The sequence below is a fragment of the Mesocricetus auratus genome, unplaced genomic scaffold (assembly GCF_017639785.1).
Source record: "Mesocricetus auratus isolate SY011 unplaced genomic scaffold, BCM_Maur_2.0 Super-Scaffold_100010, whole genome shotgun sequence".
NCBI lineage: Eukaryota > Metazoa > Chordata > Mammalia > Rodentia > Cricetidae > Mesocricetus > Mesocricetus auratus.
The window spans coordinates 13,515,589-13,542,825 of record NW_024429194.1 but is presented as its reverse complement, the minus strand read 5'-3'; the positions used below and the strand labels follow the sequence as shown (position 1 = coordinate 13,542,825).

The following is a 27,237-nucleotide window of genomic DNA, read 5'->3' as shown; positions in this document are numbered from 1 at the left end:
GATAAGAAGGAATGTAGCCTGGTAGCCTGAGTAAGTTAAGTGTAGGTGTTAGAGAGGTAACCATAGTGGGGTCAAACAAGTTTAGAAGTTAACAAATAGTAGTTATATTGTTTTCTGCTATTATAACCACTCCACAGCACCAAATGGAGAAAATTGTGCCCACGAGTCAGAAAATTAAGTTCCCGCCCTAAGTAGTCTACAGTTAAGAGCAAAAAGTTATCTAACTCAATATGAAATTTCTGTCCCTGCTAGAAGTAAATATCTCTCTACCCTCTGCCTACCATTTATTTAATCAGCACAGTAAGCTTGAGTTTGGAAAACCACAGATATGAAGCACACGGGACTTCTAGTCCTTCGATCAGTCGTGGTGGGAGTCAGTTGCAATAAATAAGGCATTTCACACAGTTGCTGCCCATAGCATTTGTTCTCTTTTCCACTTTGGTTTGCGATGACCTAGAAGAAAACACGACGAAACAGAAACTTCTGGTAGCCAACGAACTTTGAAGGACCACGGAAGCAAGCAAAAAGCCAACCCATGCTACATTAATGCTTTAGAATGTGCTGCCATGTGGAAATCCCTAGTTCATTGGAAGATACTGTTAACCATCTTTCCTCACCTCTGCCCTTCCGTCGTGTGCATTCCCCAAGATCCAAGTGTAGCTGTCATGAAACTTAGCGATGTGCGAATCTAAGATGTTTGCTTACTTTGAAAAACGAACCTTCTTTCAAATATATTTATTGTGGGCAAGAATTTTTTAAGACATGGAAGAGTGCAAGCCTATTTCCCTCAGTCCCATTTTCATTTGTTAGGAAAAACATTAATTTAGTTCAGAATGGTGTTGGCCTGGGTCAAACTCTGTGAGTCCTCCTGAAGAAAAGGAGGAGGGATTGTAGGAGCTAGGGGGTCAAGGTCATGATGGAGGAACCCACAGAGACAGCTGACCTGAGCTCCTGGGAGATCAGGGACTCTGGGCCAACAGTTAGACAGCCTCCATGGGACCGACCTAGGCCTTCTGCATGTGTGTGACAGTTGTATAGCTTCGTCTGTTTGTAAGGCTCCCAGCAGTGGGATCAGGATCTGTCCCTAGCACCTAGCTGGCTTTTGGGAATCTGTTCCCCATGCTGGATTACCTTGCCCAGCCTTTTTGCATTGAGAGGAGCTTGGTCCTACTTCAACTTGACATGCCATGCTGTGTTGAAGCCCATGGGAGGCCTGCCCCTTTCTGAATGGAGAAGGAGTGGATGGGGAGGTGGGGCACATGGGAGTGGAGGCTGGGAAAGGGATGAGAGGAGAGAGGGGAAGATGCGGTTGGTATGTAAAGTAGATGAAACACAATGCCAGTAAAATAAAATAAAAAGAAAAGAAAGAAGGATTAAGGAAAAAAAAGAATGATCTGTCTCTTCACATCAGTCAGGGCAGACATCATTGAGGAGGAGCGGTTTCTGCAAGGTGAACTGAAACTGTGACATCTCAGCAGGGGTGTTAGTATTCAGAGAGTCCATTTAGGCATTCTTACTCACCAGCCTTTACAGGATACTGGGGGATACAGCTCAGGGCCACACTTTAGACAAGTACTCTCACTGAGCTATGTCTACAGCTCCCCGGTTTCTGAAGTCATTAATGCCAGAGCATTGAAATAACAAGCAAATGTTTTAAAAAATCATTTTTTGCCATATACCAGACTTCCAGGATACTTCTTAACCCCTCCCCAGCCTTTGAATATCTTTCATCATTGTTTCTTTTTTTTTTTATCGTTAGTTTTTTTTTTTAATTTTAAATAGCTTGTTTTACATGTCAATCCCAGTTCCCTCTCCCTCCCCTCCTCCCGCACTCCCCTTCCACCCTCCCTCCCACCCTATTGCCACATACTTCCACATAGGGGATGTCTAGAGTCTATCATTTTACTCTTGGTAGGGTCAAGGCCATCATTGTTTCTTACATTTCCTCATTTCTTACATATCACTCGTTGTCAAGCACTTAACTTATTATGTATTGTAATGAATAGAGTTACCCCGCTACCTAGGCATTATTTATAATATTACCTTTGCTAGAGGAGCACAAAGAAGTGGGAGTGTGTTTCACTGTGGAGCGTCTCCATTTCATGTCTCTTCATTGAAATACCTGCCCTTCTGGCTTTTCTGGCCATGGATTGTTGCTCTAAGATCCCTACCTATGTTCTAGTCACAGAAGTGATAAAAAGGTGAGGTAATACAACCGTTAATTAGCTAATTAGAGGGACTTCAAAACAGTGTGCTACCCATGACAACCACCTGCCATTTTCCCTGCCAGTCAGAATAGATTCCGTAAGACAATAGGCAGACGTGGGACATGTGACTTGATGCGTGTGTGAACTTCCACTACTTTTTAAAGTCCTAACCCAGATGGATGGCAGCACTGCCTGGTCCTGTTCATTACTGTATCCTTCAAGCCTGAAATTGTGCCTACTACCCAATAAAGATTCATGGAATAACATTTGAATAAAGGAAAAAGAATTCCTTCCAAATCATGAATGCCACCTGCTTCACAAACATGTCAGTGTTTATTAATGTGGAGTTTGAGTTATGAACTTTACCCTCATCCTTTTCAGGAGTAAGTTGCCTTCTTAAATTCAATGCTTATATTTCAACTGCTTCCTAATTTGGCACATTTGCATGTATCTTAGTTAGGGTATCTATTGCTGTGAAGAGGCAGACACCATGAACATGGCAACTCTTACAAGGAAAACATTTCATTGGTGTGGCTTACAGTTTCAGGAGTTTAGTCCATTGTCTTCATGGTGGGATGTGGAGGCATGCAGGTAGACAAGAAGGAGCTAAGAGTTCTACATTTTCATCTGAAAGAAAGGGTAGTAAACTGTGACACTGGGCATAGTTTGAGCATAGGAGATATCAAAGCCCACCCCTACAGCCACACACTTCCTCCAACAAGGACACACCTCCTAGTAGTGCCACTCCTTATGGGGGCCATTTTCTTTCAAACCACCACATATGATTTTTTTCCTTTTATTTGTAGTATACCTAAAGTTCATAAATATTGGGTGTGCAATTCAATAAAAGTTTGCAAGTGTGTGCGTCTGTGTAATTAACACCATAAAGAACATTTCTGTCACCCCAGAGAGCTCGCTTTGCTTCTGGACACTCCTCATTCCATACTCGCTTGCCCACTGTTTTTTCTGTTACTGTGCCTTGGCCTTTCCTAGATTTATTTTACTTATGAGTGAAATTGCACAGTGGAGTCTTTCTACCGACTTTCTAGATTCATCTATAACAAGTAACAAAGGTCCTTTGTTCCTTTATATTTGGATTAGTGGTTGCAGGGGAAGCTGGACTCCAATGGCAGTTGACTCCAGAATCTGTGCTTTTAGTCATTACCTTATTATGGTTTGGGGTCAAAGATTCATCTTAATACTCTCTAATGTAATTTTCCTAGTCAGAAATCTTTACAAATTCTTTATTTTGACCAAATGCACTTCCTGTAGCATGGTGGGGCATTAATTTCTCTGCCATACTGCCCTGCACATAACACTTTTAAAGCATCCCTTTGTTCTTCCCTGACTACCCATTTTCTACCATATTTAGTGCTTTTGTATTTCTTTTTGTTTAAATGTTGTTTCTTATTGTGCATGTCTGTATTTGCACTGCGTGTATAGATAGTGCAGAGACTAGAAGATGGTTTCAGATCGTAAAAGTAAAGCTGCAGACAGTTATGAGAAGCCATGTAGATGCTGGGAACCACAGCCATGTCCCCAGTGAGCCATTTTTTCAGCCCCACATTTCTTCTTCTTCTTCCCCTTCTCCAGAGAGAGAGAGGGGGAGAGAGAGAGAGAGAGAGAGAGAGAGAGAGAGAGAGACAGACAGACAGACAGACAGACAGAGACAGAGAGACAGAGAGAGAGAGAGACAGAGAGAGAGAGAGAGAGAGAGAGAGAGAGAGAGAGAGAGAGAGAGAGAGAGAGAGAGAGAGAGAGAGATTCCCTATGTGGCTTTGGATCCTGTCCTGGAACTCACTCTGTAGAACAGGCTGGCCTCATAGAAACCTGAAGGCCTCTGCCTCTCCAGTGCTGGGATTAAGGCATGTACCACCACTGCCTGGCCACACTTGCTGTTCTTAAAAGCAGTTGTTTTTGAACATCTTGATACCCTGTGAGGTCTCTGTGCTCCTCACCTCTTCATCTGTTGAGATCATCTTCCATCAAGTCATAATCTGAGTGCTGTTCCCTCTGAACCCACCACAGTCTCCAACTGAGTCGAGTGCCATAATTTATGCCGCTCTTAGAGACCTGGTATGTTGTCACTTGTCAAGATTGATTTTTCATCATTTAAACTCCTCACACTAAAATACAGAGTCTCTGAAAGCCCTGGTGGCTTATTATTCCTCTTAGTTCGTAGTATGCCAGTACACGCTTATACTAAACAGTTATTTCCATCTCTGTTTAAGAAGAATCCGTTTTTTCCTACCCGTCCTTCCAGTGATCCTGCTTATGTATTGCTCTGGACTATGTAGGAAGTTGGCTCAAGGCCCAGTAAGAATTGTCCTTGTCATTAGAACTAGATGCCCATTGCCTTGGGAAGTGCTTGATACTTAGTTAAAGACTGTTATGCACTGGACTGGCGAGATGACTCAGTCTGCAAAGTATCTTGTGAGCATGAGGACCTGAGTTAGAGCCCTAATACCCACGTGAAAAGGCCAGTCTCCACAGTGCATGCCTGCAATGCCAGCGCTAGGGAGGCAGAGTCTACAGGACCTCTGGCACTTGCTTGTCTGCAGGTCTAGCTGAATTGATGAGCCTCTGGCTTAGTGAGAGACCCCATCTCAAGGATGTGGAAAATGATAAAGGAAGACAACGACCTGCTTTGATTTCTGTCTCCAGTTGCATGCACACACAGACACACCAAAAGAGTGGTTATTATTGGTTGTGTTCTTTGGTCAAGGCACAAAGCATATTAGCAAGTCTAGATTGATTAGACAAGTAGACTTCAAAGGAATTTATGGTTTAGTGTGCAGCCTGTCTCTTTGGTTAAAACAGTTGGAACCACATCAGACTGTTTAGCGCCTTTGTGACTAAATTTAGGGCTTCCTTTGAAACCTCATGGAACCTGTCCCTTTGTGTTGTAAGTAAGCTTTGTACAGTAAGCTCCCTGTGCTTACTGTATTCATTCTTAAGACTCTTGACCATGCTCTGTTCTTACCGAGCTTCTGTGTACCACAACACAACCACCACTCACCTTTAAAAAAATTATTCTTTTGAGACATAATCTTACTCTTGCCCAAGCAAGTTTTCAGTTCCTGGCCTCCTGACCTAGCCTCATCCTCCTGGGCTCAGGCATGAACCACCTCCTCAGGGCCCTCTCTCCTGATTAACCTGGCTCATGTGTATGTATATATGTATATATACACACACACACACACACACACACACACACACACACACATATATATATATATTTATGTGATAGTCACTGTGCAGCTAAAGTCTTAGATGGATGACAACGATTTCTGGTCTGCTTCCCTTTCTTCTTGTGCCTTCATCACATCTCCTTAGTTTCCCCCAAGTGTCTTCTGACAAAAATGTGCTCATGACTCATGGCACGTGCCTCACTCATTCCCCACAACCAGCGTGACATCCAGCACATCTAAATTCAAATTTGGATCAAATTAAAATTCTCTCACCAAAATGAGAAGACATATTCTAATGGAATCTGAATCCTCCCCATCTTCCACACCCTTTTATGTAGCTTTCTTCGGTCTTCGAGGCTTGTATTCTCAGAATTTCCAGAGCTGTAATTTCTGTGCCAATTAGTGGCTATCAGTGTCTGCCTCTGCCTCATGGTTCTGTTCCAATTAATTTTGCAGCTCAGAGAGTCTGTCTCATCTTCTTTATCTAAATTTTCCTCACTAGTATTGCAGCCCAGATTCTCTCTTCAGAGACCCCCAGGAGCTGTGAGAAACCTAGGCCACTTCTTTTTGTTTTTGTGGCTTAAATGTTATCATTTTAAAAAGCAAATGCCATAGCAGGGATAGAAATGCAACAATATCTTCTGTGTGCAGGATATTCTCTGTTGGATTTCTCTGTCCTACTCTGAGCTCTAAGGAGCAAGCCTGCCGAATGTGTCACCGAGTTGCCCTGACTTCATTCTGAGAGTCCAATGGCCATGACAGCTTTGAGTTTGGGCAGTCCTTCCTCTTCTTGCCTCGCAGGACTGTACAGGACTAGCTTGCTGCTTTCTTTGATCTCTTAGATATTTTGACATCCTTTAGCAGCTTCTCTTAACGTAGCCCACATGTTTGTGTTTGTTCCCTTGGTTACATTCTCCTCAGGGGCACCATTGATTTGTGCCTTCCCCTTCCTGGGAGAAAGTTGGTCGGGTTGTTTCAAGATTAAGTGTAGCACATCAGTGTTCTCATCCGAAAGTGATTGGGCGTAAAGTTCTGTCCCCAAGCAGGTGCATGAGCTCAGTGCATTGCAAGTGTTATAGTCCAGGTCTGATGTGAAGGTTAGGTATGAACGCTTTTCTCAGTCGTTTCGTTGATGGCTCACACGGTGTGATCTTGGGAGGTGGCAATGCCTCTGCGAGAGCAGATCTAGTTGAGAAGGTGTTCTCCATTATCTCCGGTGACTTCTGCCTGGGACCAAGTGGTCTCTTCTATCCTGAATTCCCATCATGTTTCTAGCCCTTAAAGCTTCACGATTCCTCATGGTGCTCCTGGCCTCCTTTGTGAGACTGTGAGGTTTTTGAAATTTACATCAGTAAATATGGTCGTTCAGTTTGGAAGTTTGATTTTTTTTTTAAGAAGCAGAGATTTGTGGGGGAAAGCTGTATATTTTCATTTAAAGAGTTGAATGCTCTCTTTGATACATGCAGCATCGAGGGGCTCGCGTGGTGAGCCTTAGTGTCTCACCCGCCCGTGTTCTTCCTCGTTCCTTCCTCAGCACACCTCGACTGACTTTGAAGTTATTTGCCACCAATCATTGTTTCATAGTGATTTAAAAAAAACCCTTAATTTGTAAAATAACCACAATTTTCATTGATATTATCCAATATTATACTTGTCGTATTGTTGAGTGTTAATTTGCTTTCATTGGGCTTCGAGTATATTACAGATCGCAAATCTTACTAAAATGTCTCAGAGGGATTTTAGGGATTCCATTTTCTCCTCGTCTGTATAACGTGTTTGTGAGGAAAAGAAATCCCAAGGCGCTTGTCTGCATTCTAGGTTCTGCTGTCTGTATCACCGCTGTGTCATTTAGCGTGTGCCCCTCTATCCTTTGTGTTCCTTCTTCTGTTACTCTAAATGCCTGATCCATTTCCATTTGGGTATTCTGAAGGAATATTTCACAGGTGGTGATATGTGCTACCAGCGGGAGATGCGCGATGTCTGAGTGTCTCTGTTCTTATGATGTTGTAGCATTCTTTAATGACAGCCAGATCGATTAACCCACCAGGTACACTGTCTCCTATCAGCTCTCACCCACTGGCTTTACTTGGGATTAGTAGTCACAGATGACGTCCATTATCACAGATGACTCCCATGACAAGCATTTGACTCATGTCATTCTTTACCAGTTTGTCAATGGAAATACTTATGTACAAAGGAGGCTTCCCTCATAAAATATTTAATCACCACTAAATACAGTACAGTATATGTTTTTTATATAACAGTTAAGCTCCAAAGGTATTGGCTGCTAGATATTAACCGTCTAAAAGGCCACTTATTTTTCTTTTCAATTGATTCACATGTTAATCAATTTTTGGTGAGAAGAGAACCTTACTGTATTGTCAAAGTTTATCACCAATACTTGGCACCAGCAATCTCCTTCCAACAGCCTCACAAGGAGCTGGGATTATAGGTAGCACACCCAGCTTTCTGTTTTCTTAAAATGATTTCTAAGAGCTTCATTCTGTAACACTGATAATTTAGGTTTGTTTTAGTCAACACACTGTGTAAGTCCATGTGTGTGTCAGCCTGGAAAAGCCAGCCTTATTGAAAGCACCAAGTTTAGTTGGTTTGTTTTTTCTTTAACTCACAAATTTCCAAGCTATCAGGAAAAAAGGAATGCCTACTGAAGTAAATGGAGTGTTTATATTTATGACATCAGTTGAGCTTGTGACAAGTGAAAGCATATCTGGAAAAATGGGAATTTACAGTTTCCAAAGCTACTTAGCTCACCATGACTGCATTAGCTAAATGACAAGTGCTTACCCCTCATAATTTAGAAGAATATATGTGTACAGTTTTCCTTCTCCTAAACTATTAATATTGTCTTTGAAGTTGGAGAATTACAGTGAGATAAATTTGATTTAATGGCCTTTTTTTTTTAAAAAGCACAAATAAAAATACTTAAAGGAAAAAATGATCCAGTGCCCAGGAACTATTTCTGGAGCAACAAACCCTTTATAAAAAGCTGTTAGTCATGTACATGACCGGATCAGTAAACTAATTTGACCAACAGTTCTGATGCCAGTTGGTCCTCGAGCACTGTGGAGCATTAACCCAGGCTTCAGCCCTGAAAGCACAGCCCACTACCTGGAAATAGAGATGCTGGTTTCATGCACAGGAAAATCTACAAAGTATGTTTTTCTATTTGATTTCATAGTTCCTCTTAAAAGTTCAAGGAAAAGGATGCAGCAATTTAAAGTGTTTCTTTTATGGATGGAAGTCTCAGAACAATGGCAATGTCCCTGGGGAAAGGTATGGACCAGGGACAAGCAGAATGACTTTGCTGCTGATCACTATAGTTAAATGTGTCACACCATCATTAAGTGTCAGTACCCCGTACATGTTGTTCCACTTCTTTGGAAGGAAAAAGCCTCATTTTTTTAGGAGACCCTAATGCCTCACATTAACTTGGACCGACTTACTCTCCATTTTTTATACCACAGATGATCAGGTTTACTGACCTAGCCATGGGCATTTGCGAATCCTGTTCCTGCTAATCTTATTCACTAATTAAAAACTGCAGCTGGAAGAGTCTAGATGCCCATATTGAATTAACTCTGTTGTTTCACCAGGCCAAAGCCAAAAGGTTCCCGAAAGTTCTGGACATTGTAAGCCAGTGAACTAAAATGAGTGCGGTTGTCCAAAGATTGCAGTTAGAATGACAAGGATTTGGTTTTGATTTCACAAATGTACTGTTCCAACCCTTTGCTCGCCCATAAAAGACTCCTGCTTGTGCCGACGTGCGCCTACCCAGCTTCTGTTCCAGTGTTTGCCTCCTGTGGTGCGACTCAGCCTGGATTTGGCAAAGACAGCTGTGTTGTGTGCCTTTTCCTGACTGATGATTGGATTAGGGCTGGGGATTGATCGATAAAGGAAGGTCTCCTGGGGCTGAGGTGCTTCCTGGGGAGTTTTATGCTTGGAAAGGGCCATGTAGAAGAGACTGTCGCTGCTGCTGGCTTTGGACGTAGCCCTGAGTGGGTGTGATGCAGGGGGCTTACTGTGTTACTGCACCCATCGGGTTATGAAAAGGTAGCCTCAGAGACAAAGGGCCGGGAAGACAAGTCTGAACGCTGAGGTAGCCTAATGTCTTGATGGCACTGTTGATTGGTTGGTTGGAATAATGCTCCAGGATCTGCCCCAGATGCATTCATTCTACTCTTGATTCATTCTTAGCCTTCTTCCATGTCTGCGAGATGCCTTGTATGCCCTTTGATTTGGTTCTGTCTGCCTGATACTGTTCCAAAGACTATGTGCTTATAGGTCCTAGGAACAAATACCTCATAGCTATAAAAGTGCATTTCCACCTCATGCTTAATTCCTGTGCCAATTTTAAGTGCCGTGTACAATGGAATAAATATTGAAGGGGAAGTTTTCAAGTGGAAAATCCTGCTAATATTTGTTATGTATCAATACATATATTTGAGTTTAGCAGTCTAGCCAGAAGTGGAATATTACACAGATTACACTGTCTAGTGCAAGTAGCATACACTACTATGTAAGTTTTCATGCACACATATATGTAGCAGTCACAATTCTTGCATAATTAAAATGTACAAAGAAAATTAGCATTTTAATTTTATTATATAGGCCAATCATGCTGGCCTTGAACTCACAGTGCCTTGGTTTCCCAAGTACTGGGGTCTCAGGCCTACACCACCACACCCAGATTGAATTCAGCATCTTGAGCTCCTGATCTCAAAGCAAGAGGAAAAATACCTTACATTTTTAATAAGTTATTCCCATGTTTTCTGGTTCAGTCAGCTCTACCGTTTATTGAGCTGTTTCCTCTCCTTTTTTTTAATTTGTCAGTATGGCATCTGGTGTTTGAAAAGAATGGCCTTGGGCATTTTAGGAATGGCCTTGAGCGAGAAAGTCTCAAATAAATAGAGGGCATGGCTGTCATCCCGCAGTTGATAGCACCTCTGGAAGCTGTAACTGTGGAGGTACTCTTTCTTTGTTCACAGGACTTCCTTTTCAACATCTCTGCCATGTTGTCTCCCTCTTTGCATTTTCAAGGCCGTAATGACAAGCCTTGAAAATAGGATTTGTTTGCGACAGGAATTTGACTATAATAGTTTGTTTTAAAAATATTAGTTCTCTTACGAATATGTCCTGTCTGGAGAATCTGAAGCCTTGTCCAGAGCTGTCGGATTGGTATAAATGCATTGAAGCATATTGGACTGGAACTTCAGTTGTTCATTTTAGTCTAGTAATTTGTGTTTTTCCTTACTCTTTCATTTGAAAAAGTGTTCACTTTTATACCACATCTCTTCATTAGTTCTTACGGATAATAGTAATACATTTAAATCATTGTGTATTACAAGGATTCCAGCTTTCAGATTCTAAGATGCATGGAGCCCATTAGTTTATGAAAAGTAGTGGTTTCCTAGTTTGAAATAAACTGGTATCCATTGAGTGTTACTCCTCTGTGGCAGTATATTCTGCTAAGTGTATGCTATTTAAGTAAAATAAGCTTTATTTCAAGTTTTTCTTTACATTTCTGTTTTGAATATTTGAAAATTTTAACCTACTGTGTCTTCCTTTTTCTTCAATCTTCTAAATCTGATTTTTTGTTTCTGTTGTTTAATTGTTTTAGTATTGTTTCTTTTATTGTTTTCCTGATTTTGTTTTCATTGTTATTCTTTTATCTTGCTTTCCATGTCAGCCTTGGCTGCGTGGCCATCACCGAGGAAGATAATGGGAAAACCTTGTGGTGAATCTCATACACCACTATGGAAGGCACTGCTTTGCTTGGAGATAGTGCAGATAACAGATTGTGGAAAGTCATGGGGACAGTGAGTGTAGCTGGGACTGACCCCACCTGGCCTTGAGGAGGGCTAGAGTCATGAGAACAGAGTCTGTCGTCAGACTCCTTAGATGTGGGCTCATAGGGAAGAATGTGTTCTTTAAAATACATTATTGATTAGATGCCACACCCAATGTGAATATTGTATTCTGAAAAGGACTTTGAGGGTGCCACTGACATGAATTTAGCCTGGTGCCCTGTCTAATTCTGGAGACTTTCTCCTCCGTTGGCTCTTTGGCATAAGCTTCTCATCATTTTCTACATTCCTGCCCTGTTGTTCCTTGGCCTTTGCATACTGTTGTCGATTCTTTTGGTTCTTCTTCTTCTTCTTCTTCTTCTTCTTCTTCTTCTTCTTCTTCTTCTTCTTCTTCTTCTTCTTCTTCTTCTTCTTCTTCTTCTTCTCCTTCTCCTTCTCCTTCTCCTTCTCCTTCTCCTTCTCCTTCTTCTTCTACTTCTCTTCTTCTTCTTCTTCTTCTTCTTCTTCTTCTTCTTCTTCTTCTTCTTCTTCTTCTTCTTCTTCTTCTTTGTCGTCGTCTTCTTCTTCTTCTTCTTCTTCTTTGTCGTCTTCTTCTTCTTCTTCTTCTTCTTCTTCTTCTTCTTCTTCTTCTTCTTCTTCTTCTTCTTCTTCTTCTGCCTCCTCCTCCTCTTCCTTCTAATATTTTTCTTCCTTTATAACCACAGAGCAAAATACTAGCTTATACTCTGCCATCCAGCTTTTACATTGTACACATTTACTTCTTGAAGTCAAAGTTTTCACAGTGAACACCGGATGATCTAGCTGCCCTTGACGCTTACGTGTTGATCTTTCTAAAGCACCTTATGTTTTCTATCTCAAAGCGATAACAAGATATGAAAACCATATATTTAGACTACTTTAATTTCATTTCTATGGCTGTTATTTAAAAAAATACACTCTCTAAGCAAAAAAAAAGCAACTTAGGTGAGGAAATGATTTATCTAGCCCAGGTCATGGTCCATCAATGAGGGAAGGCAGGGCAGGAGCTTAAGCAGGACCTTGAGGTAGAAACCATGTAGCAACACTGCTTGATGGATCCCTTGCAGCCTCATGCTTAGCTAACTTAGTGTATACCCAGGACCATCTACCCAGGCAGTGGTGATGCCCACAAGGGACTGGGCCTTAGCACATCAATTAACGATCAAGACAGCATCCCACAGACATGCCTACAGGAGTACACTATCCGGTCAGTTCTTCAGTTTAGAATCCTTTCTTGCCTATAAAATTGACAGCTAATGCTAGCTAGGACGTGGACCCTCCTTGACGCTGCTCCCCACTTCTACTCACGTACACGCCCAAGTCAGGTTTTTCCTTTCAGTCCGTCTTCTTCCCTATTTTTCCATCTTCTCCTGGATCCAAACCATTACCATTGTTTCCCTGAACATCTAGATGTCTCTTCACGAGGCTCATGTAATGCTTCCATAGAAATCTCAGTGGCTTGCTGTTAACTGTCCAGAGACACAAAATAGGCTAAGTCTACAGCAGGGCATCACAAGGCGCATGGACGCCGCATCTGCTTTTTCAGTCCAGCTAGAAGCATCTACTCTGCCGTGCCATGCGCAACAGCACCCATTTCCTTTGTCACCCCACGTGCTCTCCAGTTACAGAGCCCTTGATGATACATTTTCCTGTGCTAAGCCATTGGCAACTCTGCTCTGCTGGACCACCTCCTCGGAACTGCTCTCCCTTGTCACTGCAAGCACCCTTCCTATACGTCACTTAAAAAAAAAACTTAGTATTTATCTGTGTGATTATTCCCGTAAAACAGCATTCTGTAACCTATGCTGGGCAGACGCTCCTTACACATGCCCGTGTGGCCCGGGATCTGCTGCCTGGGATTTTTCCAGCTGTTCAATTTCATCACTTAATTAAGAAAATATAGCTGTAAAGGGATGGATTTCTTCATGCTATGGAGGGAGATTTAACAATAAACGTGTGTTAGGGATGCGATTGTGACAGATACATATGTTACAACAGGGCCAGGTCACACATAAGCCATTTGATATTGAAATTCTATGGTTAGGGTGGAGATGATGGGACCCTTTCCAGGTGGACTGAACAGGAACATTTATTTGATTTCCAGATTTGGGGTGCGGGAGGACGGTAAAGCCAACCTTGGGGGCTTTCTTCAGTCACATTCCTTAGTTGTGGAGGCAGTTTCTCACCAAGTGTGGAATTTACCAATTTGGCTGACTGTCTACCATGCTCCAAGAATGCACTTTTCTCTTTGCCTCATGTTTGACCCCAACACTGGGACTATAGATATTTGCCACCAGAGGTGGATATTTGTGGGTACAGAAGATCCAAACTCAGGTCCTCATGGTGTAGAGTCATCACTTCAGCAAATGAGCTACCTTTCTAAACCATCTTCAGTCAGGAATTTTAAATTCTATCTTGGAAGAAAACAACGTACGTATCATGCCTTCGCTTCATCTTATTCTTTGAACATTGCTCCTTTGCTCTGGTTCTCGTGATACTAGGGTGAGGTGGAGGGAATATATTCCTCCAGTTGGGTCAGCATCAGTATTTTAGTTAGTCAGGGACTCCATTGCTGTGATAAAACACAATGACCACAAGTAACTTGGGGAGGAAAGGGTTTGTTTATCTTAGAGTTTGGAGTCAGCCCATGATCCAAGGGAGTCAGAATAAGAACTCAAGGAAGAATCCTGGAAGCAGGAAGTGAAGAGGCCGTGGAGAAAGGCTGCTCACTGATTGGTTCCTCAGGGCTTGCTCAGCCATTTTCTTAGAGCACTCAGGACCACCCGTCCAGGGGTGTTACTACCCAGAGTGAGCCGGGGCCCTCCCGCAGTGGTCATCAACCAAGAAGATGTGCCACGGGCTTGTCTGTAGGCCAGTCTGGTTGGGGTCATTTTCTCAGTTGAGACTCCATCATCTAAAACGACCAGCTTGTGTCAACTTGACATAAAAACTAGCCAGCACAATCAGTTTCTGATGAGCATACTCCAGTCACTTTGGGAAACAGCAACTTTATTCCTTTACCTACTGAGGTAACATATGCTAGTCAAAGTTCTCTAAACATACTGAACTGATAGTGGGTACTCCAGTTTACATTGGCATAGATGCTTTAGCTTGAGATAGACTGGGGATACACGTGGGTGATTGCACCCCAGAATGATCAAAAGTAAGAAGGGTGATTGCAAGGTAGGAGGTCTGAATGGCTCAGTCCAGATCAAGTACCCTGAAAATCTGAGAGCAGCTGCTGCCAGTCATACAGTCCAGAGGCACAGCCTGGGGTTCTGATGCCCGAGTGCAAGAAATTACATCCCAGCTGCAAGCAGGAGAGAAAAAGACACTCATTTATCTTTTGTCTTCTTTTGTTCTTTCAGAGTCGTTAATTGATAGACTGAGGCTTTGTCTCTTTGTCCATGCCTAGTTCACCAGGAGTAAGGCAAAGACTACCCCTATAACCACCTACGTGTTGCCGCCTTGCCCAAAATTCCTTAAGTTCAGTGTAAAATAAGCCAAAAATATAAATTAAAGGAAGATACTGAGCAAATATTTCCCAAGTGTTTTCTGTTTCTTATAGTGAAAATTCTTGTCAGAGAGCCCTGGCGCCCTTTGGTTATATTCCTAAGTTGCACTGACAGACATCACAGACGACCAGGGGCTCTCGTGATCTCTGTGTATGGAGAACATGTCGAGTTTTGTGGCTCCTTCATGGTTTGGGTTGGATTTGGTGTACGCATGACGAGGAGTCAGTTAACAGGTTATGATCCACTTTCTGAGAAGCTAAAATTCTGAAGCACAAAACCAGTTTCTATTATGAAGTGGTTCTACTTTCACTGGTATTATTTTTCATTGTGTCTGTTTATGGTGTACATCATGATGTTTTGGTTATACACACGCACACACCTGCACACATGCACACACACACACACACACACGCACACACACACTAAGCAGTTTATACACTACCTTTCTTCTTTGTCTCATTATTTTCGATGGTTCTGGTAATTTAACGACAGATAACTATGGTAAATTACCAAAAAGTATACTGTACACAACAGACTATTCTTCCAGAGACTGGACAATTGCAAAGCCAGAAAAACTGAGCCGTGCTATCTATTTGGAAACCTATTTTGGTCACTTCATTCTCTAGTCTTCTCAGTAAAGCTAGTCTGGGGAATCCTTCCTGCCTGCACAATAAAGTGATATTATCCAATCAGGATCAAATCATAGCATTCAACACTAGAATGTGAATGGTACCTTTGGTTTCCCAAAACAAAAATTACTGGTTTTATGTCAACAGCTTCCACATGTAATAGTATACAGCTGGTGTTGTTTGTCCCATAATAATTTAAATGAGCAGTTGGCTTTATTAGCCTTATTTTCCGTAGAAGCTATTGCATCTCAGGTTTTTTAAAAGACAACATGAAAACAAAGACTATTATTTCTTCAGTAATGGCCATTATTGAACCACTGTCTGTATAAGAACTCGTGGTTAAAGATACTTAGGAATAGAATATCTCTGGAGTTCCTAAGCAATAAGGTGCCCACCTTGTATTTCTAACATACCATTTTTAAGGAAAAGATGTGCTTTTCCTATATAGTTCCCCATAGCTGCAGTAGAGACACATCAGCATTATCATATTTCTCTTGACTCAGAGTTGGCTGATATTACCCAAGCAGATACTACTGGAGAATGTTGCTATGTAGATTCCAGTAATTTCTCCCTTTTGCAATCTGAGCCTTATGCTACCAGTTGGAATTTGCAGGACTTTGCGCACAGTCCCCTGGCACCAAGCTCCACGTACAGTGTTCTTCCCATAGGGTGAAAATGAGCATTGGTGATGATGATGTATGGAAAATTCTGAAGCGTGATGCTGACAGTTAGAGCTGAGGTATAGAGGCATCCTCCCCAGGAGTGTGTACTTATGAAAAAACTATTACAGTGGGCAATAAGGTGTTAAGTTTGTGTCTTCCAAAGGTATTAGAGAGAAACGTTGGTTTGAGTTATGAATATATGTTCAATTTACTTTGCAGAAGCAAAATGGTGACACTTGAACAGTTATGGGTCTACTCTAAATCACTGTATTCTATCATAAGGCTTTTATGTAATATTTGCAGGTGATGTAGGGAATTTAGGGGACTTGGACTAAAGTTTCTTATTAAATTTTTATGTGTTTTTGATTTCCTTATGGCATCCATTCATCAGATGAACAACTGAAGTGTTTTAGAACTGATAATATTTTTCAAATGTAAGAGACATCTGAAAATGCCCTTCTACTTTCTCTCTTTGTTGTTCAGCTGTTTTTGGTTTTGAGACATGGTCTCAGCTGTCCCTGAACTTGCTACTTAGATCAGGCTGACCTCCAACTCAGTCAGTGGTCTAACTGCTGGGATTAAAGGCTTGCCCTACCACACCTAGCTTGAATAAGATAAGAGTTTTATTTTGTCAAGAGTACATGATTGTTTTCCTGCAGTGAAGTTACTTATCTTCCTCAGTTTCAGTTTTCTGTCTTGAAAGGAGTTCTGTCTTTAACCTGCCTGCTGTTTTCTTGGTAAATGGCTGAGATGGGAAAGTCTCAAATGAAACAAGAGACACCATAAATGTTTTCCCCTTTCCAAAGTGTCATAGGCTAAATTCTGACAGAACCTATGAAATATTTGAAAGTTTTTATTGCCTTTGTATGTTAGTGTATGTACGTGCGAGCTTGTGAGAGTCAGAGCAAGCTGTCAGGATTAACAGTGAGCCCCTTTCCCCACGGAGCCAACACTTTGACCCTAATTACCTGGAATATTTTTAATACTGTTGAACAGTAAAGGCTGTAAGGCCAAGATATTGTTTCAAAACAGTGTTCTCAGTGTTCACCATGTTAAAAAGCATAATTGGCTTTGTTGGCCGTATCAGCGATATGATAATGTACTACAGCACAGATATGATGTTGTTTGTTCATTTGTTTACATATTGTGAGAAAGGATCTTACTGTGCTATTCATTTTGGCTGTCCCAGGAGTCACACTTTTGGCAGTCCTCTTGTCTCCAGGGTCATGAGTGCTAGGATTCCGAGTGTGAGCCACCACACCCCTTTGCACTCACTCTCTGTCTTTAATAGTGTGCACCCCTCTTTTCTTGACATCTTTGCCTTCAGCAGGTGTGCTGTTCCATGGAAAGTGGCTTGGTCACTGCACTGATTATAATACATGAAGACGTAACACTAGCGTTTAAGGCAGATTATTGCATATAGCATGGGATTTCAGCTTTAAGTATATGCAGTGTTGCCTACCTACTACAAAATTAATGTGTTTCAGGAAAAAAATTATAATCACCATCATAAAATTTCAAGAGTTTGGCATATGCCGTTTTCCAAACAGTTATATCACAGGAATTTAAAACAACCAAAGACATCATTCATTTAATTATGAAGAAGTTTAGTCTTTCTAAAAAGTTGAGTCATGATATTTTTAAGGGCTAGTCACAATCACAAATTTAAATAAATTAAAATTGAATACAGTGAAAATGACAAGAACTATACCTCATTTTCTCTGATGGTCTTCAGGCATAAACTAGAACGGCTTTTAACCCTATTCTGACGATAACTGCTTGAGTGGGGGTCAGCACAGTATCTTTTAAAGAAGAGGTGCACTGTCTGCTAACTCTGCTCACAATGCGCTTATGAGGATAAAATGAATAGCATTGTAGAGAGCATGCGCACTCATGTTCTGCCAGCCTCAAGACCACTGGCGGTATCTGTGAGTCATCCTTTGCCACCTGTCTGTCCAGCTGCACCCTTAAAGTGGTGCCTTCTTCATGTAGACTTTGGATCTTCCCCTCAGTTCTAAATACCATGTTGTAGCAACAAGGTATTTCAACTCCCCTCCCCTGTTCCTTTTACAGCTCTTTCCCCCATTTTATTGAACTGTGTGGTTTTCAGATCTTGTGGCTGAAGGCAAATAATTGACTTACTACACTGTGTGCTCAGTTTTAGGGAAAAGCCGTATATTCTTTTCTCCATACAGAAATTATTCTTTATCTCAAAAATGGGGCATAAATACGATTGCACATCACACTATGGTGGTTCAGGGTCGGCACTGATGCTGGGCTCGTTACAGACTTTGCTCTCCCCAAATAGCTGAGAAAGATAGCTTGTCTTCTGCCCACTTCAGTTGTCTCTTCCTTTCCCTCCTCTGTCTCTACTTCCCACCTTTCTTCCCTCAAATTTCCTTTCCTTTCCTGTCTTTAGCTTCTTTGTGATTGACTGCAGTAGCCTAGGAAATAACCAGCCGAAATGTACACATTTTCATGGTAAAAGAAGTTATAATCTAAAATGTAAATTAATAAGAGAAAGATATCCCCAAGTTTTTCTAATTTCAAATCAAACACCTGATAAGATCAGTACATAACAACATGGATCTGATGTTAACAGTCCATATATATATATATGTATATATATGTTCTATGTATTATATATAATCTTCATGCATTTAAGTTTTGCTTCTAGCTTTTATCAAGAAAACCGGGTTACACCATTTGAAGTATCCATTTAACTCAGTAACTTTTCTATTCTAGCAGTAACTTGAACTGGATTACAACAAAAAAGTAAAGCCAGCAGTTTTTCCAAATAAAAAGGAATTTTGGCTTCAATTGCATTTCATCCCAATCTTTTGGGGTTTCGGGTATAAACAATGCTTAACTTCTTTAATATGCTCCTAGTGCTGTATTTGCTTTAAAGCTGTTCCTTGTCACATTGCTTTGGATTATCTGGTATGTTAGATGAGCCGTGTTCAGATCCTAGGTGCTGTACCTATGGGTTTCCGAGGCCTGACACAAGTTCAAGTGAGAAGGTTGGATTTCATTCTGTCAGGACTCTTTGCTTAGGAAAGCTTATCCACTGTGAACTAAATGACCTTGCCCAGGACAAAGGGGAGGCAACCATTTATGTTTGGCGTTTGCGGATGATTATGTAAAGGGTTTGCCTCTGTGCATAGGACACCTGGGTTTGTTAATTGTCATGGCAGGGAGGAGAAGGGGGCTTTTTGTACATTTACTATGGGCTGCGTTAGTGTGGGCCTGAGTGGGGCACCAGTATCGTTGAACATGGCAAGAACATCTGAGATAGTAGACCTACATCATAAGTGGCAGAGGAAAAAAGTAGAATTGGAAGCTTTGCAAAGTAACTGTCTGAATAGGCATCCAGGGTCCTAGCCCTATGTACTAATGTGAGATTGGTACAGACAATAATCTTTTTTTGCAGAGTGAAGCACACATCTTAAAAGATGATGGTGTCATCCTAGAGGTGTTTTATTGAGTCTCTTACAAGTCTTTATATAGAGATGACAGAAAAATGGCTTGAACTTAGAATCTGAAGTTTCCTTCTTTCCTTCCTTTTTTCTTTCTTTTTTTTTTTTTTTGAGAGGAAAGTTTTATTTGGCTTACACTTCCAGGTCACAGCCCACCACTGAGGAAGGTTATGGTGAGAACTCAAGCAGAAACCATGGAAGAAACTGCTTCCTGGCAATGGGGAATTGTGTGGTCATATTGGACTGTGACATGTTTCTAAGAGACTGACTTGGTTTGTGGTTGATTTGGAAGGGGCCCAGCCTCCTGTGGACAGCACTGTCCCTAGGCAGGAGGGCATAGGCTGAAAGTTAAGTGGATGTCTGTCAAAGAACCTGAAGTTTTCAAAGGCTAAAGCCATACATAGTTGAAAAGAGGCCGCCAGAGAACATGGCTAGAATATCTTTGCAGAGCTGTCAAACCTTGGATTGACTCAGTTTCCCTGTCTATAAAGTGGGGATAATAATAGTACCTATGATACAGCAGTGCGTTTTGAGGTTGAACGGCATCAATTATGAAAGACGGTGACACAGAATAAGATCTCCATAAATGTTTATTATTTTCCTTACGAGGATTAAAGTGGAGTGACCATGTCTGTCTACCACATTGGATTGCTTTAAATAGCACAACAGAAGGAAGACACTAATCTCATGCTTGATACACAATAAGTATAATTCTAGAAATAGCAGCAGGGGTTATAGGAGTCACAAAACATGTAAGTTCTAAATTTCTTACGGACCATGATGTTCAAATATAAAAGAATATCTGTGTTAATACGTTTAAAATAGTAGTAAAACATTTATGAATAATTTTATTGCAAAAATTATTTAGATAGTTTTAGACAGGGTTGCTTGTTCAGATGTTTAGACACCATTATGTCTGCATATCTCCTAGGTCCTATATGCAAAGTTCGTTGTTCCAGCCTTTCTTGTGACTTAGCCTCCTTATGCAACTTGTACAATTTCACCACACACTTTCTAAGAGAGATTTGAAGAAGTGAAGCTATTTTCTCAACTGAAAAAGAATGTTATGAAGAATAGTAGTAGTATCAAGGACTGGATCATGTCTTCCAAATTTTATGATGCATTTTTTGTGTATCGCAACCTCATTGTTTACTAAGACAGAGGTTAAAAAGTAGATAAAATGCATGGCTTGTAGCTGCTAACTGTACACTTAGAGACACTGGGATAATCTGCATTCACATTCCTGGGGTCTGTTGATTCTTGCACTTTGCAACAGTAATGTATGAAGTATGAATTATTAACTCAGTGCAGCTACCCCTGTGTCATCAAGCATAACATACACTTCACTGCATACAGATTTCCAACTAGGTCTTCTTCATAGACCTGCTGTCTTCGAGCTCAGGCTTTTATTACTCACTTTCTCTTGTGTCAAATGTTGTTTGGAGATAGGGTCTTGCTGTGATATGCGGGCTGGTTTGAATTTCTGGGCCCAGTGCCCTGACTGGTTTCCAGAGTAGGTGGGACTGTATGTATGCCCCGGCTCACCTGGCTCACTGGAGAGTTTAGTGCTACTGCTGTGATAGTGAGCTAGGGAGAGGAACAATTGCTGGGAAAGGAAGTCTAATTTGTGATTAGGTTGATTTCTTCAATGAATGACATGAACATGTAAAATAAGAGAATAACCATATGCAGTATGATATCCAAAACCAACCTTGCTGTTAATATGTGGGGTCATTAGTGTTTGTGGCATATATGAAACAATAAAGGAAATTATTTAATTTCACAAATAGCAAAAAACATTATCAGAGCCCCCTCTCACTATTTTCAAATCAGATGTGTATTCCATATTTTTTAAAAAGTGTCTACAATGTCACCTTTTGGCTATGACCATGTTAGAAATATCACGCCTGATGCTGACCCTTGTAAACAGGTCTCAAAATTGTTTATTAAAGCGATATAAGACATTGTAGCAACTCTAAGTTATTGAGACTCTGCCCTTCTGCTAATCTGCTGCCTAGCTCTCAGCGGGCATTCTCACCTCACTGGAGGACTCCCCTTCGCTCTTGGAGATTGTGTGTTTAATAGCTAACTCCTCAGTCTTCTTAGTTATCTAAAACGTATTTTCTATGTTTCTCTTTTTAACAGTCTGACACGTACTTCTGCATGTCCATGCGTCTGCCTGTGGATGAGGAAGCCTTTGTGAGTAAGTATCCTTTGGATAGAGGGGAACAGGGGAATAGCAATTTGAAATCAGTAAAAGGTTCTCTTCAGTGCTTATGAGTGTATTAATCTCCTACTGTCAGCTTCCAAAATGCATTCATCATGCCTAATGCGAAAAGAAACTGCAGGCAGCCGCTGAGGACGAGATTACAGACTGTATCTGGAGAGTCACGAGTGTGGTAGCTAAGGAGTGGGTGCAGATGTCAGTGGTCACCAGTGCCGTGTGGTCCCATTTGTACAGTATTGGCTTTCTGTCTGTGGCTGGATTCTCAGGTTCCTTGCACTCAGCAACACCGTTTACCTGATGGTTCATGTTATAAATAGACTATTCTTAGAGTCGACATTGGGAAGTGTAATATGTTACCCATCAGACAGGTAGGAGGAAAAAATAGAAAGGAAAGAGGGAGAGAGGGCAGAGAGAAACAAGAAGGGAGAGAGTGAGGAAGAGAGGATGGGAGGAAGAGAAGGAACGCGCAGTCTCTTATTTGTACTGTAGGCTAAGGAAACTTAAATGACAGGTCCTTCCCAGATGTGTCTTTCAGTCACCTAGGAGAAGTGACAAAGCACCATCTGTCTCTATCTAGCTTGTTTAAATTTAAGAGTCCCCTATGAAAGACTTTTACTATTTAAGGAAGATGAGTGATTGACAAATTATTCATGTTTTTATCCCCCCCCCCCCCGCTTTTGTTTTCTGCTTTTCTCTTCTGGCTTAAAATGTTGATGGTGGCAAGTTAACGGTAATGAGACTTGTGCTTTGGTCCCATGCAACTAATTTTCAAGTGGGCTGCCTGCAATGACTATTATGTGACTGGTAAAATGTGTGCAGTGTAGCCATGGGGCAGTCAGGAATGAATTTTCATGAGGTGCTTCCCGCAGGAGTGTCCATTATAGACGTGCAAAGCCGGAACGGTTTGCATGTAGGTTTTTTTTTTCCTCTACACTCTGGCAGCAATAACGACGACAGAACACAACCTATAACAACACTCTCTGTACAGTCCTGCTCAGTAGTTGATCTCCAAGAATGAGAGTAACACTGTGACTGGCTGAGCATTGCCTGAAAGGGATTGGTGTTGTAGTTGGACATTACCCAGAACAGGCTTAGGAAAGGCAGTGTTCCCCAAGGCTAAACTGAGTACCTCTAAAAATAGAAAAACGAATTTAAGGTCCTAGTTATAGGTTTTTTTTTTAGTAACCCCAAGAGTAACTTAAAATATATTCATTCATATCCTTGTGTTTGGCAGCCTAGGAGAGAAAAATATTTACCTATAAAATGGATTTTTTTCTTCAAGGTGTTATGTCGTCTGTGTTTATTCCTCCCATTTCACACTGGCTTTACAGAGAAGGCCACCCCGCACACCTGTGTAAATACAAAGTCGTCATAGGACACGGCAGTATTAAGGGTTTCTTTCACACTAACAGTTACTGCGTTGTTTTTGGAGGGTGTGAGGAGTGTGGGCTTTCAGGGCTGGTCATTGTAAGAATTATAAATATGGCGTGGAATGTGCTACCGCTGTCGTACTATTAATGTGTTGACTTTCCCGTAACCGAAAATTGTGAAGCACAAGTAAATATATTCAGTCAAGCTACTGAGTGCTCATGGGAACACATGAAGCTCTCTGTGCTAAAACCGGGGCACTAGCATCCCTTTATTTTGTAGGCATCTCTCTTCTAAGATTAAACTGTTTCCAGCTCCAAGGCCATCACACGGTCTTCTATGATCCTAACATCTTTTTAAGTACTTCTTCCTTTTCTATTGCTGGAAGGATCGCATGCATGGTACAGATTTTCTTTCCCACTGGGAAGATGGTTTCCATGAATGTGAGTCTTATGGTGTGCTGCCCAGCAGGTAGCCTGTCACTAGCATTCAGTAATGGTCACATTCAAAGTATACAAGAAAGCTGGCTGATAACACCAACTGACCGTTTCTCCACAAGCAGAAGTAATAGAAGGAACACATGTTGGACAGGTGACTAGATGAACCTCAGAGTTCCCAGCGTAGAAACTGGGGTTGTGTGCTGACTAGAACTAACTCATCCGAGGAAGTCTGATAAGAGATGGTCTCTGTACTTTCTTGGGCCTTGTTCCAGATTCTCATTCTCAAAATTTATTTCTTCTGATAAGTAAGATCTGCTAAGGCCCTTTTATAAGACTAGGCTGGATTTTCTAGTTTAGTTTTTTTTCCCTTAAGTATAGGTTATAGCAGCTCTGTTTGCTCTTTCTTAGGATGCATGGCTCCTGAGGACAACCCCCTCTCCATGCATATGTACACACATAGTGCCCCACATGTGCATACACATACTCTTATACAATAATTCTTAGTATTTGTGTTTTTGTGACTTAACTCATTTTTTAAAACACGCATAATCATTATTGAGAAATACCATCTCCATCATCATGAAATTAATGTGCATCTGTAATGTAGCTTTAGACTCATACTGAAATAATAAATTAGAATTAAAATGGTCTCTTACTCTAATGATGATGTGGAATTTTATATTTGGATGAAATTAGAACGTTTCCTAGAATATTGCTTTTGTTTATATCAAGAAATCAGAGATGTGCATGGAGAGAGTTGAGAGGAAATCTGCATTTGACCACTGAACTGTGGTGCTGTCTGCAAGGTGTTTTACAGACACTCGGAGGAATCGGCTGTGACAGCAGCTCACTCAGCCAAGAAATTTGACTGTCATCTTCATCCTCTTGCTTTCCCTCACATGGATGACCAATAAATAAATGTGTCTTTTCCTTAGTGAATGGTGACAGTTCCCTACCTGTCAGAAAACCCTGTATAAATGAGGTAACCATAGATGAATTTAGAAACAATTGAAGTTAATCTAATCTGTTTTGCTTGGACCTTGGCATTGATTATCAAGCAACTATCACAGAATTGCACTGTTGGAATAGAATATTTCCAAGTGTGACTTTTCTTAAGCAGCATTTATTCTGAGGTGAGAACTACAGAAATGGTCTGATTTTAATGGTGATGTACACCCACCAGATACTGTGCCGGCAAAACCCAAGGTCTAGCAAGGTGCCATGCTTAGATGCACATTTTATGGCTTTGACAGCAGTAAACACAAGCGTGTGTAGCCACATGTGTCATTCCTGATTCCAGACAGGTGACTGGGTATCTTTTCCTATCTTACAATCTTTTCTCAGAGTAGTTTTGAATGTCCTCCGAGTATTTTTGAATGTCCTCAATTCTTTTTTCTTTAGAAACAATAATTTTACATATCCATCCCTCCAGTTCCCTCTCCCTCTCACCCTCCCTTGCTGCCTAACAACCCCCCAGCCCAACCCCTACCTGCTCCCCAAGGAAGGTGAGGACTTCCATGGGGGATCATCAAAATCTAACACATCATTTGGGGGAGGGCCTAGGTCCTGCTCCATGTATCTTGGCTGAAACAGTATCCCTCCATAGTGAATGGGCTCCTGAAGTCCATTTGTGCACTAAGGAAAAATAAATACTGGTTCCACTGTAAGAGGTCCCATTAACTACCCAGGCCTCCTAACTGTTACCCTACATTGAGAGGATTTGGTTCGGTCCAATGATGGTTCCCCAGCTTTACAACTAGGGTCTCTGTGCTCTCACTAGGTCAGGTCAACTGGTTCTGTGGGTTTCTCCAGCATGATCTTGACTCCTTTGCTCATCCCTCCTCACTCTCTACAACTGGATTCCAGGAGTATGGCTCAGTGCTCAGCTGTGGGTGCCTGCTTCTGCTTCCATCAGCTACTGGATGAAGACTCTAGGATGGCAATTAAGGTAGTCATCAGCCTCATTATAGGGGAAGGACATCAAAGGCTGCCTCTCCACTACTGCCTAGTTTCTTAGTTGGGGTCTTCTTTGTGGATCTCCGGACATTTCCCTAGTGCCAGATTTCTGTTTAAACCTATACTGGTTCCCTCTATTAAGGCATCTCTTTTCTTGCTCTCCTCTCTTCCTCCCCTGTTTCAGTCTTCCTGATCCCTTTTATTACCCCCTCCCTTGTCTTCTCCCCTTCTCTTTTTCCTGTCTCCCTTCATGCTCCCAATTTGCTCAGGAGTTCTTGTCCCTTTCCTCTTCTTCGGTGGACCATGTATTTTTCTAAGGTACTCCCCTTTTCCCAGTTTCTCTGTTGGTGTGGATTGTAGGCTGGTAGTTCTTTGTTCTATATCTAATATCCATACCATGCTTGTCTTCCTGTAACCACATGCTGAATGGTTTCTACTAGTTCCATTCATTTGCCCGAGAATTTCAAGATTTCATTTTTTTCTGCTGTGTAGTACTCCATTGTGTAAGTGAACCACATTTTCTCCATCCATTCTTCAGTTGAGAGGCATCTAGGTTGCTTCCAGGTACAGGCTATTACAAACAATGCTGCTTTGAACATAGTTGAAAGTTGTTGTGTGAATGTGCATTTTTGGCTATATGCCCAAGAGAGGAATTGCTGAATCTTGAAGTAGACTGATTCCAATCTTCCTGAGAAACTGCCATACTAATTTTCAAACTGGGCACAAAAGTTTGCACTCCCACCAGCAGTGGAGGAGTGTTCCCCTTTCTCCACATCTTCTCCAGCATAGACTATGATTGGTGTTTTTGATTTTAGCCATTCTGGCTGGTGTAAGATGGTATCTCAGTGTTGTTTTGATTTGCATTTCCCTGATTGCTAAGGATGTTGAACACTTTAAGTGTCTTGCAGCTATTTTAGATTCCTCTATTGAGAATTCTCTATTTATTTCTGAACCCCACTTTTTAATTGAATTGTTTGGTGTTTTGGTGACTAGCTTCTTGAATTGTTTGTATATTTTGGAAATCAGCCCTCTGTCAGATGTGGGATGGTGGAGATCTTTTCCCATTCTGTGGGCTGCCATTTTGTTTTGTTGACTATGTCCCTTGCCTTACAGAAGCTTCTCAGTTTCAGGAGGTCCCATTTATTAATTGTTGATCTCAGTGCCCTTACTAGTTGAGTTATGTTCATGAAGTGATGCCCTGTACCAATTCCTTCAAGGGTACCTCCAACTTTCTCTTCTAAGAGGATCAGTGTGGCTGGATTTATGTTGAGGTCTTTGATCAATTTGTACATAAGTTTTGTGAATGGTGATAGATATGGATTTATCTGTAATCCTTTACATGTCTACAACCAGTTATGCCAGCACCATTTGTTAAATATGCTTTCTTTTTTTTTCATTGTATAGTTTTAGCTTCTTTGTAAAAAAAATCAGGTGTTCATAGGTGTCTGGGTTAATATCAGGGTCTTCAATTTGATTCCATTGGTCCACCTGTCTGTGTTTGTGCCAATAACAAGCTGTTTTCATTACTATAGCTCTATACTAGAGATTGAAGTCAGGGATGATGATGCTTCCAGAAGTTCCTTTATTGTACAGGGTTGTTTTGGCTATCCTGGGTTTTTTTGATTTTCCATATAAACTTGAATATTGTTCCTTCAAGTTCTGTGAAGAATTGTGCTGGGGTTTTGATGGGGATTCCATTAAATCTGTAGATTGCTTTTGGAAT

General features: G+C 41.3%; 1 protein-coding gene across 8 annotated transcripts in view; it reads left to right on the top strand.

Annotated features, from left to right (window-relative positions):
* Positions 1 to 27,237, top strand: part of Pam (peptidylglycine alpha-amidating monooxygenase) — a 263,904-nt gene that overhangs the window by 123,839 nt on the left and 112,828 nt on the right. For all 8 annotated transcript variants that reach the window (XM_040752966.1, XM_040752968.1, XM_040752967.1 and 5 more), the window contains exon 4: positions 21,669 to 21,726. In XM_040752966.1, coding sequence (XP_040608900.1) covers positions 21,669 to 21,726 — 58 coding nt within the window. The remainder of the gene's footprint in view (positions 1 to 21,668; positions 21,727 to 27,237) is intronic.